This window comes from Pectinophora gossypiella, chromosome 10 (genome assembly GCF_024362695.1).
Source record: "Pectinophora gossypiella chromosome 10, ilPecGoss1.1, whole genome shotgun sequence".
Lineage (NCBI taxonomy): Eukaryota > Metazoa > Arthropoda > Insecta > Lepidoptera > Gelechiidae > Pectinophora > Pectinophora gossypiella.
The window spans coordinates 6,576,200-6,592,670 of NC_065413.1; the positions used below are offsets into that span (position 1 = coordinate 6,576,200).

Here is a 16,471-nt window from a genome sequence, read left to right on the forward strand (position 1 = left end):
ACAAAGACTCAATGGAACGGACGACGACCCGACTAATCTGACAACTTAAACATTTTTATTTTGTGGTAACACAACCATAACTGCTAATTCTCGTAACTTTTCGTTTGACATTTATCAAGAGGTGTTTTTTATGTTTCATTTTGTAGCTAACAGCAAAGTTAAACAATGATAAATTATATGATTTTATTGGAGTGTTAATTCTTATTAGATACATTTCTTATAGCTAAGTCTGATTACCCTAAACAAACTCTTAACAATGTCGAATACTATTGTGCAGTATGTTTTACTTCGAAGTGATTTATTAAAAGAATTAGGATGGTCGATAGGTTCTCTGGTGGCTCAGGCGTGCCACGCTTCTTCAGCGGTATTGCATTTATACAAAGATGATGAACAAACCATACAATATTTAAATGATTTGGATAACATGCACAAAGTAGTTTTGGAGGTAAGCAATGAACGTGGTTTTTTATACATGTCACCGTAAAATTGTAAATAACGTTAGATTATAATCTATCTCGCGAGATTGTGAACTGTCGAAAAATTGTGAAACGTAATATACTGCTTACAATTTAACGTATTATTATTCGTCAGATTATAATCTATCGAAGTAAAACTGTTAAATCACAATCTTACAATTGTCAAATTGTCAACTGTCCGACGGCTGTCCCTGATTGGTCGGCCTTACAGTAGACCGTTCTGTGTCCATAGAGTTAGGAATAAAACACAGGTGTCAGTCAAATAAAATAAATGCTCTTCAAGATTGTGAAATCAAGTACGTATTTATTAATTATTTAGTAAGTAATCAATAATTCTGACATCACATGGTAAGAAAAAATGTATCAAAATTAAAAAATCTGAAACGTATCATTCACTATACTTTTCGTGTGTAAGATAAACATGCTGGCGGCACCCTAACCTACTGTTATGCCTTGTAAAAATTATGACAAAACACTATTATTCTAAAAAAGAATTATGGATATCTATTTATTAATCCCAAAAATAAGTTATACCTAACAAACCAGTATTCCTAGATGTTATTATGGGAAAGTAAAACTATTATGCTAAAAAACGTTATGCAAAAAGGATTATGATAATTAAAATTATGACAAAAACATTTATGCATTTTAAGAGAATCCCAAATTAACATTATGTTCACTCTAATAGTTTTGTAACTCTATGGTATAGCACGCGAGGTGCGTTTCGTATCACAATTTGACGGTTTCACTTCGATAAATTATAATCTACCGAAAAATAATACGTTAAATTGTAAGCAATATTCTACGATTCACAATTATTCGACAGTTCACAATCTCGCGAGATTATAATCGATAGATTATAATCTAACGTTATTTACAATTTTACGGTGACATACATAATAAATAATAGTGCATTCATTACATCGTAAATTCTCGCCCGTGGGCTGTAAAGTGTTGGGTAAAGCCTGAAAACGAAGACAACTTGCATCTACTTTTGATACAAAACTGGTAGATGTTAACTATAATTATGCATTTCGTCATTATTTAACATGAATACTATTTACAATTTTAATTATTTTCAGGTACCCAATGAAGAAGCCCTTAAAAAAGTAGCTGCCAAGTTAACAGAGAACTCTATAGCTCACAAACTATGGATAGAACAGCCAGAAAATATTCCTACTTGTCTAGCCTTAAAACCTTATCCAAAAGAAGAAGTTAAAAAATATGTAGGAAAATTCAAATTGTATAAAGCTGGAATTACTAATTAATAAAAACTTTGAATATGATTTTATTGATTAAATGAATATTGTTTTTTCTTATTGTTAAAAATTGCAATATTGTGTTAACATTTATTTTTCTGTACCATGTCAAAAATAATAAGAAGCTAACAATTAGTTTTAGAGCATAGAATAAGGAATAATACAACTCCCCGCTCCCTACCAGCGGCTTACTTTCTATTACATTACACATAAAACCATAAGACCTTCACTTAAAAACACAGAGTTATAGAACAGTTTTTATATAAATAGTTATGTAAATTTATGTCTGTTGTGCCTATTGGGATGGTCAGAGCCACAAATAAATACTCATTCATCCAGCAGTCAGACCAGCAGCCGGCGGTGACCGGCCCTCCGGTCTTCCTGCCTTATGGCCAGTCCGGGCTTGAACCTCTGTTATTCTGGTTACTCATGCAGGATTCATGTTATTATATTATGACTACACGATTGGTTTTCATAAGAGTATATTTACGGACTACTTAAATCAATGATACGTCACACCCTAGCTGTAGGGGCCCCAAAAGTGTGTCAGCAAAAATTCTTAAAAATATTTATTTATCAAAACTTAAACTACCATTACAGGACCCTCCTACTTTGATAGTGCAGCACTTATATCTACTTATGACAAATAACACAATACATACAAGGTAGCTTTTTCAAATTCGCTCAGACTACAAACAAATATGTCGATCCTAGTTGCAACCTTATTGAGTGTGAGTGTGCGGATAATAGGCAATTTGTTAAGCAGTAAACTCTGCACGGTAACCGCACCGCTTGCGGCGCGAATTATATCGAGGCCTTCGACCAATAGCCGTTTATCCATATACGTAGATAGCATTCTTATCGTTTATTCTCAGCTCAATATAATTCGCGCCGCGCGGAGCGGTTATCATGCAGACCCGGCTGGTTGGTGAGGCCCCGCGGCACAAATGATCACTTGGGCCCCGTACTTTGATACAGGGTTTGTAGGCACGGGTCATTCTATAAATTATAAGTACTTAACCTAAGAAACTAGAGCATCTTTTACAAAGTCGGTCAATGAGGGGCCAAAATATGGAGCTGTCGATTCTCGTAAATAGCGTAATATGTTTTGAACATAAGGATAGGTATCGCGAAATGTTGCGCCAATCGACAACATTTTTCGTTAAATAAACAGGGTCGTCCGTCGTAATCAAATCAAAAGCCACCCACCTTGAATTAAGTACTTAAATCTATTTAAAACGGATGATGTTGATATTCAGATCGTAAGATTAGCTATTTTATCGCCTACCCAGTGACAACAGCTCGAGGGTGAGAGGTAGGCAAGTAATTAATTAAGCTGTAGACTACATTAGCAGGTATTTTTTGGTGGATTACATGCTGCATAGTATATTCATAAACTCACACCCGTAATCTCTGTCAGGGTGGGGGCAGATCAGGATTCTACTGACTGTAGGTAGGAAGTTACCTAAATCATTTGGTATCCAGTAGGATACCCCCCCGACGGGGTAGGCAGAGACAATGGAATTCCATTTGCTCCGATTCCGATAGGTATAACTTCTCTTGCTTCCTCCTCTTCTTCTTCTATCGAGTGGGTTGTGAGGCGGATTACCAACCCCATCAACCCTGATGTCAGGGTTACTATTGAGCCGCCAAAGGCCCCTGAGATGGCTCATGTAACGACTACTAACTTACATCAGTAAGTAGTAACCGGGACCAACGGTTTAACGTGCCTTCCGAAGCACAAATCATCTTTCTTTCGGACAATCAGTTGATCAGCCTGTAATGTCCAATAACCAAACTAGGGATTACATGATTTTCGTGATGTGTCCCCACCGAGACCTCCGGATCGTGAGCCCGACGCTCAAACCACTGGACCACCGAGGCAGTCTTGCTTCCTGCACATTCATCTATCCTTTACACGCGCGCTGCGCAACAAATATTATTATTAATAATTTTATTGTGCTCGAATGAAGGAAGAAGCTTCGTGAATATTGTGACAGGGTCTTATTAATGACTGGCAAGTTATTCGATTGACTTGAATATCAGTTTTTTATAGACACTATTTACATAATACCCTTGATAATGCACATTTTGTGGCCAGGAAATCGATTAGTGTTTCTTATACAGTGTCGTGTCAGTGCGTGTAGGGTCTACTGGGCAATATCGATACCTACTCACTATTAATTATCTCCCAAGTCATAAGCAAATATTATAAGTACATGCCATTTGGGTTATACATTAACGCAGATACAGTTTGCTGCTTTCCTAGTTACGACGGCAACAACAAGTCATTTTTTTGATAATTCACATGAGAGCAAAATATTCATGATGAACTTACGTGCCAGAAAAGATATCGTCAAAAGCATGGGATATTATTACATGATACTTATTACTTACCTATCTACAGTTTTACTAATATTAGACGTGTTCGTGAGAAGTGACCCAATTATATGTAAGTACGCATTCCTTGATAATTTGTAAACTCAAATGATATTATATCAAACGCGTGCCATCATAAAAGTTTACTTACATACATACATATACATAAACTCACTCCTATTTCCCACCGGGGTAAGCAGAGACTATAGAATTCCATTTGCTTCGATCCTGACAAACTTCTCTTGCTTCCTCCACATTCATCAACCGCTTCATACACGCACGCCGGTTAATAGTAGATCATACTAAACCTTTTCTAAGGACATCTCCAATTTGGTCAATGTAAAGTTTATTTTATAATTAATACTAACTAACTATAGTCCTTGATAGTGATTTGACATACGTTATGCGTGCTAATTGAATAACCCGTCCGCTACCGCTTGTCCAGCTGTGGTCCGCTTACTTCCTGGCCTACGTCACCTTTACAAGCTCAAGGTTTTCAAAACCCAAACTTGATTAAAAAACTTAGTTGTAGTACGACTATTTTCCTTTAATACCGACTCAGTTGGTATTTTGCTCGCGTTACGTGCATACGATGGTTGTAACGTTAAATTAAAGTGTTTTTTTTTTAATAAGAAATTATGGATTCAAGGGTTGATATTATTGTGTTGGGTGCAACTGGGTTTACTGGCAAGCATGCGGTGAAGAACCTAGCATTGTTTTGCAAAGATAAGGAGTATGCAGATTTAAATTGGGGTATTGCTGGACGGTCAACAGAGAAATTGCAGAATTTACTCTCTGAATTACAAGAGTTAGGTTGGTCATCAATGTTTTCGTCGAACATTTTCGTGTTTTGTTTCGTAAGATAGGTACATACATACCTAAACTCACGCCTATTTCCCACCGGGGTAAGCAGAGACTATGGAATTCCATTTGCTTCGACCCTGACACTCTTCTTCTATCGTGCGGGTTGTGAGGTGGATTACCAACCTCATCAACCCTGGTGTCAGGGTTGATATCAAGCTGCTAAAGGGCCCCTGATATGACTCATGTAACGACTACGTACTTACATGAGTAAGTAGTAACCTGGCTTAGCGTGCCTTCCGAAGCACGGACACAATGCATAAGAATATGATAATTGAAAGTGAAATCAATCTTTGTACCTACCAGACAAAGAAAAATACGAATGTTTCAGATAGGAACATAGAGTTTGGATCTATTCTTAAGGGTTTACGTAGGTACCACGCGCCTCGAATAAGTAGTATTTTGATGTAGGTGAGTACTTTGAGGTTTAAATATAGGTAGAATGAAGCGCTTGGAACAATTGCAACGACGACGATTACCCTCCTTCTGCGCCACTTCGAGACGCTTGCATTCCTCCGAAACTTTAAAGTCTCCGGTTGTAGAATTCAGTATTTGAATATTTCCACCCCTCTCGGAGAGCACCTCCGCTGAAGCGGACACTCGGTAAAGAAAGAAGCAAAACTTATGTATATATATATGTACAATAAACGATAGTCAAAGAAATATCGTGACATGAAAAAGGAAAATAATTGTCACCAAAAACTCGCAAAGATTCAATTTTGCGAAAACTGCAGCCTTAAGAGCCCATGACTCCCGTTCCCCGGCCGGCTAAGCGCGCTGTAGGTAACGTGTTTGAGGGCATGCATTGCCTAAATTGGTGCAAGATACTTTTAAAGCTGCTAATTACTAGTCTTTCAAAGGTTTAGTTTCGATCACTAATAAGGAATAAATAATCAATTTGTTTATTTACAGATGTTGAGATATCAAAGGTTCCTGTGTTTGAGTGTGACATACAGAAGGAGGGAACTCTACCCGAAGTGACCCGTAAGGCAAGGGTCATTATGAACGCTACGGGGCCCAATACCTTACTCAGCGAGCCTATTGTCAAAGCTTGCATACAAACTGGGACTCATTACATCGATATATCCGCAGAATTACACGTAAGTTATCTCGTTACTTAGAAATGTGACGTCACTATGTGAAAAATTTGGTGGTCTAAAAGGTCGAGATCTTTTAGACCGGATGAAAGCGCTCAGCTTTTCCGAAGACGGCTAAGAAGACGGTCGTGAAATGTTGTCTAAGGACTAGGCAGACACATCATACGGTCACGAGTACTAATATGTATACACTTTGCAACCATGTCACATTAACTTTTTTGACAATTTAAACCGTAAGCCTCATTAAATTTCAAATATGATAGTGCGACAGGGTTCTAAATTGGATACATGATATTGCTCATGACTGTACACTTAACGAATTATCTGTTCTGGTCTTGAAATTTCTATTTCGGTAGGTCAATTTGGAGAACGCAAGGCAAACAAAATTTTCGCCTAGAAATAGCTAAATAAGGCACACCTATATTGTGACCGTGACTCTAACTTTTACGTCTTTGCCATATAAATTAGACAATCTAGATACCTATCTGTAAGTCTATTTTTGTTTCTCCGTGGAATCAAATCAATAATAATCGTGTTTTATAATCGAATCAATAATGTCCAAAACAACTTTAGATGATTCTCCTCGAATGGCATCTACTAAATAGGTACTTGGTGAGTTTGTTTTCGTTTCTCCGGAGCTATTGAACTTTCGTAACCGAATTATGTCCAAAACAACATTATCACTGCAACTGTAGGTAGGTACTACATTTAAATGTTATGAGCTCAATGTGAACTTTTCGACTCACTGCGCAGGTTAATTATGAACTGTATGATTTATTAATAAGGTACTTATGCCTATTATCTCGAAGGTAGTGCACCTACCAAATTGATCGTATTGCGTGCACTCGCGGCCCTTTCGCTTTCAGAGACGCTTTCTTATCTCGAGGTGTTTTTTTGGCGACTTCGCGTCGCGATATGACCTGTATAGTACCTACGTATATCCATACAATTACAATGTCCCACCCCGGGTGTTGCTTATTCTTTGCTTCCGCACAGTCGCAGGCGTCCATTCAGACAAAAAATACCACATAAGCCCAGCTTGCACTACTTTTCTTTCCGTACGTTTAATTACAATTTTCACGAAACTTACCTTTGTAATGCACCTATTTACCGATTTTTTGGCAATTTGTAATTACAATTTTCTCTTGCTGTAAGAATTTGCGATCTATTTCTGTTTCTACTTGCCATATTATAAGTAAGATAAACAAACATTCCTCGTATCAATGTTGAAGAAAACCAAAATGTACCTACTTAGTCCTCTAGACGCAACGTAATTTATCTAAAGGTACCTACTTATTGTAAAAGCAATGTCTTCTTATTTCCAGCACATGTTAAACATCTATCGCACGTACAATAAGGCCGTCGAAACAGCCAATGTATTGATCATCCCAGCGTGTGGATTCGACTGTGTTCCTGCTTTAGGAGGGCTAATACATCTCGAGAAAAACTTTAAAGGTAAACTACACTTAGGCATACACAACATATCGCTCCAGAACTGTATTAACTCAACAGCCATTCCCTATCCTGTCTTTGATGAGAGTTTTTCATCTTCATATCATGTGGGTTGTGAGGAGGAATACCAACCTCATGAACCCTGGTGTCAGGATTATTATTGAGCCGCAAAAGGCCCTTGACATGGCTCATGTAGACCAGTAAGTTATAACCGAGATCAACGGCTTCACGTGCCTTCCGAAGTACGGATCATCTTACTTTCGGACAATTAGGTGACAGCCTGTAATGTCCTAACGAAACTAGGGATCACAAAGTGTTTTTTTGTGATATGACAAAAAAAATATAATTATGGTGATGTGATTTTGTTTAACAAAAGACGAACACGCTGTTTTCAATCGTGAGGAAAAAAATATTCTCAATTTTTCCCCGGAAGGTACCAACTTACCGATGAAACTAGTGTGTGCGCTTACGAGGTTTTCACTAGCCAACATTATGCTGATGATGTCACATCTCGTGCGGACTACGAGGTTGAATCAAATCCGAGTCACAGATTTTCGAATTTTTCTTCGTGTGTTTTCTCTAGGCACAGGTGTCACAGAATCAAAAAATATGTTATCCTTTATCTGTTCTCATTTCAGGAACTCTGCGATCGGTCGAATGTTACAACGTGTTAGAGATACCAAAGAGTGCGTACTTCCCCGGTTGCAACAATTGCCTCCTGCACTACGGAACTTGGGAGTCAATGATACACGAGATGCAGAACTTTAAACAGTATAGAGAACTGAAAAAGGAAACCTTTCCTGACACTGAACCAGTCCCGGAAGAACTAAACAAGTAGGTTTTAGTTTAAGGCATTTTACAACGCATTTGACTGTTTAAGTGATGACGGGTGCTCAATAATATACGTATAGCAGCTAGTTGCTCCTCGTGCTTGTAATTGGGTTGTGTACCTACTAGGTTCAAGATAAGTTATGAAATTCTGATTAGGTACTAAATAAAGACAGATGTAAAACTAACGAAAAACATTTTGTTTTTTCTATTTACTTAACTTATTTATCAATTTTAATCAAAATAAACGTAATAATAAGTTCACATTTTGTCACTTTTTCTATGACGTTACAGTGTGCTTTTTCATACAAATTCCATAGTAGTAGAATTCATTTCGGGCTGTATCATTTTTATATACGCTCTATTGATTATAAAGTATTGAGAACGGAGGGGAGGGTAGGTGGAGGGTTGTTGAAGGGTATAATACTTCCACGTGTTTAGGAAAATCAAAGTAGAGCAAGTTAGGTACTCTGCTACCTTAGCATTACGCAATCTTCATTCGTTCATATTATAATAACAGAGCAATTAAAATGCCTCCAATATAAAACTGACCTTAATGGTGATACGTTATTAATAGAAGTTGTTTAATATAGGCTAAATCTTAACTTCGTTGCAAAATAATTACTTATAGTAAGCAAATAGTCTAAATATATTACGCATCTCTTACGCATATTTAATATAAATTTAATAGTGGTAGGTCAGTTACTAAATGCTGTCACTGTGTTTTTTTTTAAAGTACACTGTACCTAATACCTTGATGTTGAATGAGTTTTTGAAAGATTAGAAACAGATTTTAAAATAAATCTTTGAACAAATCCACCGATGTGATGTGAGCATAGATCTAAAGGCAACGCGAAGGTTTTAGGGAATATACTATTAGCCTAAAACTCGTCAATAGACAAAAGAAACATACAAAGAAAATAGTACTTATAAGTAGGTATGCTTATCTCTAAGAAAGAGATTTCTTCTAGCTGACTTACCGTGCCGTGCCGCTATCTTTGGAAATCAAAAATCCTTTAAAGACAAACACAAGGTCGCTTTGCCCAGTTTACATAGATACCAAACTAACATCCTAACACAACACACGGGGCGTCTTTAAAATAACTTGAGACTTTTAATATAACAGAATACGATTATTTATAAGTACTTAATTATATTTCTTGTTTTAGGCGATTCTTCCACAGACACGACGGCCGCTTCTGGTGTCCGTACCCTGGACCCGACCGCGATGTAGCGGGGATGTACCAACACTACCAAAGGAGTCACGGAAAGACGTTCTATCACTTCAAAAGCTACACCACCTTGCCGCTCTTTATCCATTTCTTTTTCGTCGTCCCGGCATTCTTCATGTATTAGGTACCTCATGAGTCATTTCGCCTGTCTAAGGAATCTGTTGTGGAAGTATCCAGGCTTCTTTACTCTTGGTTACGTTACCCATAAAGGTCCTAATGAAGCGATGAGAAACGGTTTGAAGTACAGCTTTACGTTGATTGGAAAGGGATGGAGTGAAGGAGTCGATATGAAGAGTGCTCCTGACAGAACTTTGACTGTGAAGGTAAGGAAAATCGTACGTAATTGCTGTAACACAATACAATGAATACTTTCTTGTACAGAAATCACAATTGTCGTGAAAGTACAGTCAGTTCATTAACAAAAGTACCATTTAAGTACATAAAACAACTGTAGAGGTATAACATATTAGACACCCTAGATCAGAATACCCCTAACAAATAAGCAATCACTTGCCCTAACACTGCCCTAAAAAATCTGTAAGTAGTGTGTAAAAGCGACTTTATACTTAGGCTTGCAGAGGTTGTAGTAGTTAATAAGACTTTATTAGAACAGTATTAAAGCATGTGATTGCTTATTTTGTTAGGGGTATACTGACCTAGGGTATACTCATTATAATTCAGTTAGACAAACATGAAAATAAAAAGACCAACTAGGTAGAGATGGGTGGGATATAAGCATTCATCACTTACAACTGCCTGCCTGCTAAATAGATCTCTCGAGATCTCGTCTAAGATTTCGGGATCAATGTCGAAGCATGATATGGCGAGATCCCATTTGAGATTAACGGGATTGGGCGAATCACCTTGAGTTATAGTTATAGTAGATCCCGAAAATTTCGGGTTCTCGCGGGATAAATATTTCGAATCCCGCGGGATCTCGAATTTGCGATCTCGAGTCGGGTTTGCACTTTCTGCTTGCAGCTTATACCGATAGGTATTGTTGTCGTGTACCCTAGTATTTTTTTTGGGCGAATCACCTTGAGTTATAGTTATAGTAGATCCCGAAAACTTCGGGATCTCGCGGGATTGATATTTCCAATCCCGCGGGATCTCGAATTTGCGATCTCGAGTCGGGATTGCATTTCATACTCGCAGCTTACGCCGATAGGTATTGTTGTCGTGTATCCTAATTTTTTTGATAAAAATTTCACAGGTTTCCGGTAATGATCCGGGATACAAAACGACGGCAGTAGCTTTAATTTGTAGCGCCATCACCATATTGAAGGAGAGGTCCAATATACCAAGGTGAGTATGACTTGATTGGATGACAAGCTTTCCGCTGACTCCTTTCTTCCTCTGGTGTTCGCGATAGCCTATTCGCGGATTCTTGTAAAGTACCCAGATACCTACCTAATGAATTTCTATCTGTGTCCTAATAATCAAATTAACGCAGTGGCTTTTAGCCTCAACTGTAATGACCAATATAGCTCATTTGTATCATAATGTAAACTAACTTAAATTTATTATCATCATCACTAATTTAAGGCCACGCTCTTGTCGGTGTAGCATTCTCCCGCTTGCCTTCCGCCCCGCAGTACTCTGTCTAACGCGAGTGGGATGGCGCCCAAAGTAGTCTATTTCAAAGCCGTACTAGGTAGGACTCCTGTCCCCCGACTCTGAATAGTAGATAGATAAAATACTTTATTGAGCACAATGGTTACAAAATACAGAGATAAGGACAACATATACAGCACAACAGGCGGCCTTATTGCTCATGCAGCAATTTCTTCCAGGCAACCTTAAATAATACTGACAGTTACTGCTGCCCCCCCCCCCCTTATTATATGGGCTAAGTACGATCACGAGTACCAATAGTATACATTTTGATATCACATTAACTTTTTTGACAAATTAAACCGAAGTCTCATTAAATGCCAAATATGATAGTGCGACAGGGTTCTAAAGTGGGTACATGATATTACTCATGACTGTACATGTAAGTTAGGCACATTTGCCACGTTAAAATAATAACAATAAAGAACAGGAATTAAGTAGGTACATACCTACCGTAGAACTCTGTGGATATTTTATTTGCTGTGACTACTTGTAATTGAGCTAGCTCTTAATCTTTTTTTTATTGTCTGTAACTTTGCATGTGCAGAGTGTAGCTTGTAAGTTGTCCATAATAAATAAATAAATGGTTTAATACATATTAAATAGTTAATTTGGTTCACAGAACGGAACTACCATTGAATAAATAAAATTTTTGTTGGTAATAAACCTTCATATTACTTACCTACTTATATATAAATCTGTCAAAGGCCATTGTTCACTTCCATGCCTTGCCTTGACTGTTTTCTAGTTATTATTTTGAGTTTGTGCATCACATCAGAATGTAATCTTCCGACGATGTTTTTACTATAGAGGTACATACATATATGGGGTGTTAGTGACATCGTAACGAATATTGATTAGGGCCATAAGCCCCGATTCCTGACATTTCTTAATTTTATTTTAAGTTATATCCATCATTTTCTTATCCACCCAAAAGGAAAGGGACGGATGATTGACAACTATTCATTTTAAAATGAATGAATAACCTCGGCGAATAAAATAGGCATATCGCTCATATGCAATCCGTTTGACGTGTGCTGTACTAATTCTGTTGGGTTATTGCCCAATATAAAAAATTGGGAGGGTTTTTTAAAATTCCTGCCAAAAATTGACTTGTGTTCAATAAATATGATTATCCGTCTCTTTCCTTTTCGGCGGATAAGAAAATGACAGGTATACTTAAAATAAACTTAGATGGTGTTTACCGGAATCAGCACCAATGTCTCATGGATTTATGCATAAGTAGATTAGATAATAGTTACCTACTACGTAAGTTTAAGGCCGCCAACTTAACACGTCTGACTGTTTAACGAAATGAATGCCAACTGCTTTTGCTCTACTTTCCAGAGGTATGGATGACCAATGATCTGAATTCACATTGAATAAATGATATTTTCATGTCTTCATATAGTATGTGTTTGTGTGTGTTCTTTTATTATATGTGTATTATTATTATTATTATGTAGCTTATGTACTCATAATCTATCTTTGTATTTATTTTTATACGTACAAGCATTCCCATGATCCCGCTATATTATCATCATCATCAATTTAAGAGCCACGCTCTTGTCGGTACAGCATTTTAAATACTCCCCATGCTACCTTTTTAGGGAAAAATAACTATATTATATAATATTAAACATCTCCTATACTTAAACTTTGCCTGCCTATACTTACTTTGCCTGGAAGAGATTGCTACTTAGCAATAAGGCCGCTTATTCTACTCATTCTATTTCTCTTTTGTCTTGTATTTTCCTGTTTGTGCAATAAAGTATTTGTTATGTTATCTTCAGGGATTCAAAGGACTTTCTCCATAATATACTCTACTCTCTTCTTTTGCGATCAATAACCCAAATTCGCTCGTAAACAAGTTATTAATTGTCAAATATAAATATATTTTTATATACATTTAATAATGGAATACTTATTAACTTTATTTTTAATTTCAGTGGTGGTGTTTTAACAACTGGAGCAGCTTTCAATAACACAAGTTTAGTAGACAGATTACAAAAGTATGGCATGAGTTTCGAAGTTATTGAAAACAAATCAGTTGTAAATGGAAAATATGTGGAAAAGCTATAAGTTGTAGGTATATCTACATTAGTAAAATAGCTAAGTAATTTGTGCTAAGTAGTCGTACTTAGTTGTTAAAATAATAGTTGTTATTATGACGTCATACGTCCCCCTACTGGGCATATGCCTCTCCTCAATCAACCGGAGGGGTTATGGAGCATACTACACCACGGTTCTCCACTGAGGGTTGGTAGACGTGTTTTTACGACATATGGCCTGGGTCTGTCAGCTTAACGCGTCCTACAAAGCACGGAATCATCTTACTTTTTCGGACAATCAGTCGATTCGCGCATGCCTGCATTGTTCAAACAAAGAGCAGTGTCACAAACTGATGCACACCATACATACAAATACTCATACTTATAAATAGTTATTATGTAAGTTATGCTATAAGGTCGCATACAAAAATCAAATAAAATATACTTTCAAACAGTGCTGTCTATTTTTAGAGTTCCGAATGAAAATGGTTAACTGGAACTGGAGTACGTCCGTCCAGTCGAAAAGAGTTCCTTCCCCCCCCCCACCCAAACTCCGAAGTTGCTGAACGGAAACGTCTGATTTTTTTTATATGTGATCGAGAATTAGACAAAGATTAGCAATATTTCAATAACAATATCTAGTGTGACGTAGTTAGTTAAACAAATGACAATGGTGCTAATTCCTGTAAATACCATCTAATTTTATTTTAAGTTATATCTGTCCTTTTCTTATCCGCCGAAAAGGAAAGGGACGGGTAATCGACAAGCATAAAATTTATGGAACACACGTCAATTTTAAGCACAAATCTAAAACAACCGTCTAAAAATTCGCCCGGGTTATTCATTTATTTACTCATTCTTCCTAAAATTAAGAGCTGTCAATCATCCGTCCCTTTCCTTTTCGGCGGATAAGAAAATGACAGGTATAACTTAAAGTAAAATTAAGAGATGTCTGCAGGAATCGGGGCCATTATGTCAATAAATGACATAATTGACGACCTCTGTGGTCCAGTGGTTGAGCGTTTGGCTCATGATCCGGAGGTCCTGGGTTCGATTCCCGGTGGGGACATATCACAAAAATTACTTTGTGGTCCCTAGTTTGGTTAGGACATTACTGGCTGATCACAAGATTGTCCGAAAGTAAGATGATCCGTGCTTCGGAAGGCACGTTAAGCCGTTGGTGCCGGTTACTACTTACTGATGTAAGTAAGTAGTCGTTACATGAGCCATGTCAAACAAAAGTTACATGAGCCTTTGGCGGCTCAATGTTGATGAGGTTTGGTACTCCACCAACTTCAAAATAGAAGAAGAAGACTAATTAGTAACTAGATATACTGGGAAAACAAGTTCACTCGGTAGGTTTGTAAGCCATAGCTATTTAACATGTGACGTCAACACGGGCGTTTACAATAAATTACATACCTACATATACTACAAAAAATATTTCTTAGACTTCTAATGTGCATATTTTTTATTTCTTTCAAAATCGAGAATCAAAATATATATTTTTTATTACTTATTAATGACGTGTGTAGTAGGATTAACAGGAAAATAGTTTGAAATTTTCATAAAGGTTGGTGTCAATGTAACCGAACCAGTTTTTAGGGTTTCGTTGTCATCCAGAAAAGACCCTTTTAAGATTGATGCGCACAGAGCCGAGAAAGCGTGTACCTAGTAATAGTTATTGTTTAACACGTTGACAGTCCAGTGATCCATATACGGGTCATGACGGACTAGCTCCATACTTCCGTGACCCATACATGACTCATACATGACCCACATACACTTGGATCCCAGGTAACTTAGCAAAGGTTGAAGTAATAAATATGCGGGACTTACAAGGAAGTCAAAACGTTTTGTATGGGGATTGTCAACGTGTTAATATTCCATAATATATGTTTCGTTTTATACCTTTGTTCCCACTAGTTCGATTCATTAGTTCGATCGTCGGACTAGTGAGAATTTTTTTTCTCATTAGTTCGACCGTCGAACTAGTGAGCATTTCTTTTCTCATTTGTTCGACCGTCGAACCAATTTAAATTTAAAAATAGTTCTACCACATTTCAATGTTTTACTAATTTCGTAATAAAATAAAAAACGCTTGGTTCGTTATAAAATATATATTCGTGTACATCTATAGGATATCTTAGATCTTCTTTCTTATCGTGTGGGTTGTAAGATTGATGACCAATCTTACAGACCCTGGTGTCAGAGTTATAGAGCCGCCAAAGGCCTCTGACGTGGCTCGTAACGACTACCTCCATAGATAGTAACCGGGACCATCGGCTTAACGTGCCTTCCGAAGCACGGAATCGTCTTATTTTTCGGACAATCTGGTGGCCCGCAATGTCCAAACCAAACCATTGAGTAATATTGATATCCCTCTAATTGCAGAAACCTTCCTCGACCACTTTTAATAATTTTCAATTCTTTAGACGTCATTCCGAAAAAATAAACAGTAAACTAAACAGGCACCAATAAATAAAACGTTATCACTGCAGCGCATGACTAGTGCAATACATCATATCGCATAGTTAAACAGGCTAAAAAAGCATCTACCCTCAAAATGAAAATAAAATCTATTACCACACTCCTTCTGCAGTTAAATATGTAGGTGTTCCAAATAAATAAATGTTTATAATGTATAATGCACATACCTAGGCGATGTAGGTATAGATGCATTTAAGGAAATGTGCAGTAGACAACTTCCGGGTGATATGACGATGATTTGTGTAATCTATATGTATTGTTTATTTACTTTGTTAGGAAGCCAGCTTATAATTTATAAGTTTTTTAAATATGTATTAGATCTAAGACAGCCTCCGTGGTCTAGTGGTTAGAGCATTGGTCTCTCGTTCCGGAGGTCCTGGGTTCGATTCCCGGGTGGGAAACAGTTTTTTAAAAACTACTTTGTGAGACTTTCCCGGTTTGGTTAGGACATTGCGGGCCACCAGATTGTCCGAAAAATAAGACGATTCCGTGCTTCGGAAGGCACGTTAAGCCGATGGTCCCGGTTACTATCTATGGAGGTAGTCGTTACGAGCCACGTCAGAGGCCTTTGGCGGCTCTATAACTCTGACACCAGGGTCTGTAAGATTGGTCATCAATCTTACAACCCACACGATAAGAAAGAAGATCTAAGATATCCTATAGATGTACACGAATATATATTTTATAACGAACCAAGCGTTTTTTATTTTATTACGAAATTAGTAAAACATT

General features: G+C 37.3%; 1 protein-coding gene and 1 pseudogene across 1 annotated transcript; both read left to right on the top strand.

Moving 5' to 3' along the window:
- The first annotated feature begins 223 nt into the window (after positions 1-223).
- On the top strand, positions 224-1,811 carry LOC126370323 (putative peptidyl-tRNA hydrolase PTRHD1). The gene is made up of 2 exons (XM_050015174.1): positions 224-445; positions 1,559-1,811. The coding sequence occupies exons 1-2, from the start codon at positions 257-259 to the stop codon at positions 1,742-1,744; spliced, it is 375 nt and encodes a 124-aa protein (XP_049871131.1). The 5' UTR covers positions 224-256; the 3' UTR covers positions 1,745-1,811.
- Positions 1,812-4,689: 2,878 nt separating this feature from the next.
- On the top strand, positions 4,690-13,654 carry LOC126370245 (saccharopine dehydrogenase-like oxidoreductase; annotated as a pseudogene).
- The last annotated feature ends 2,817 nt before the right edge of the window (positions 13,655-16,471 follow it).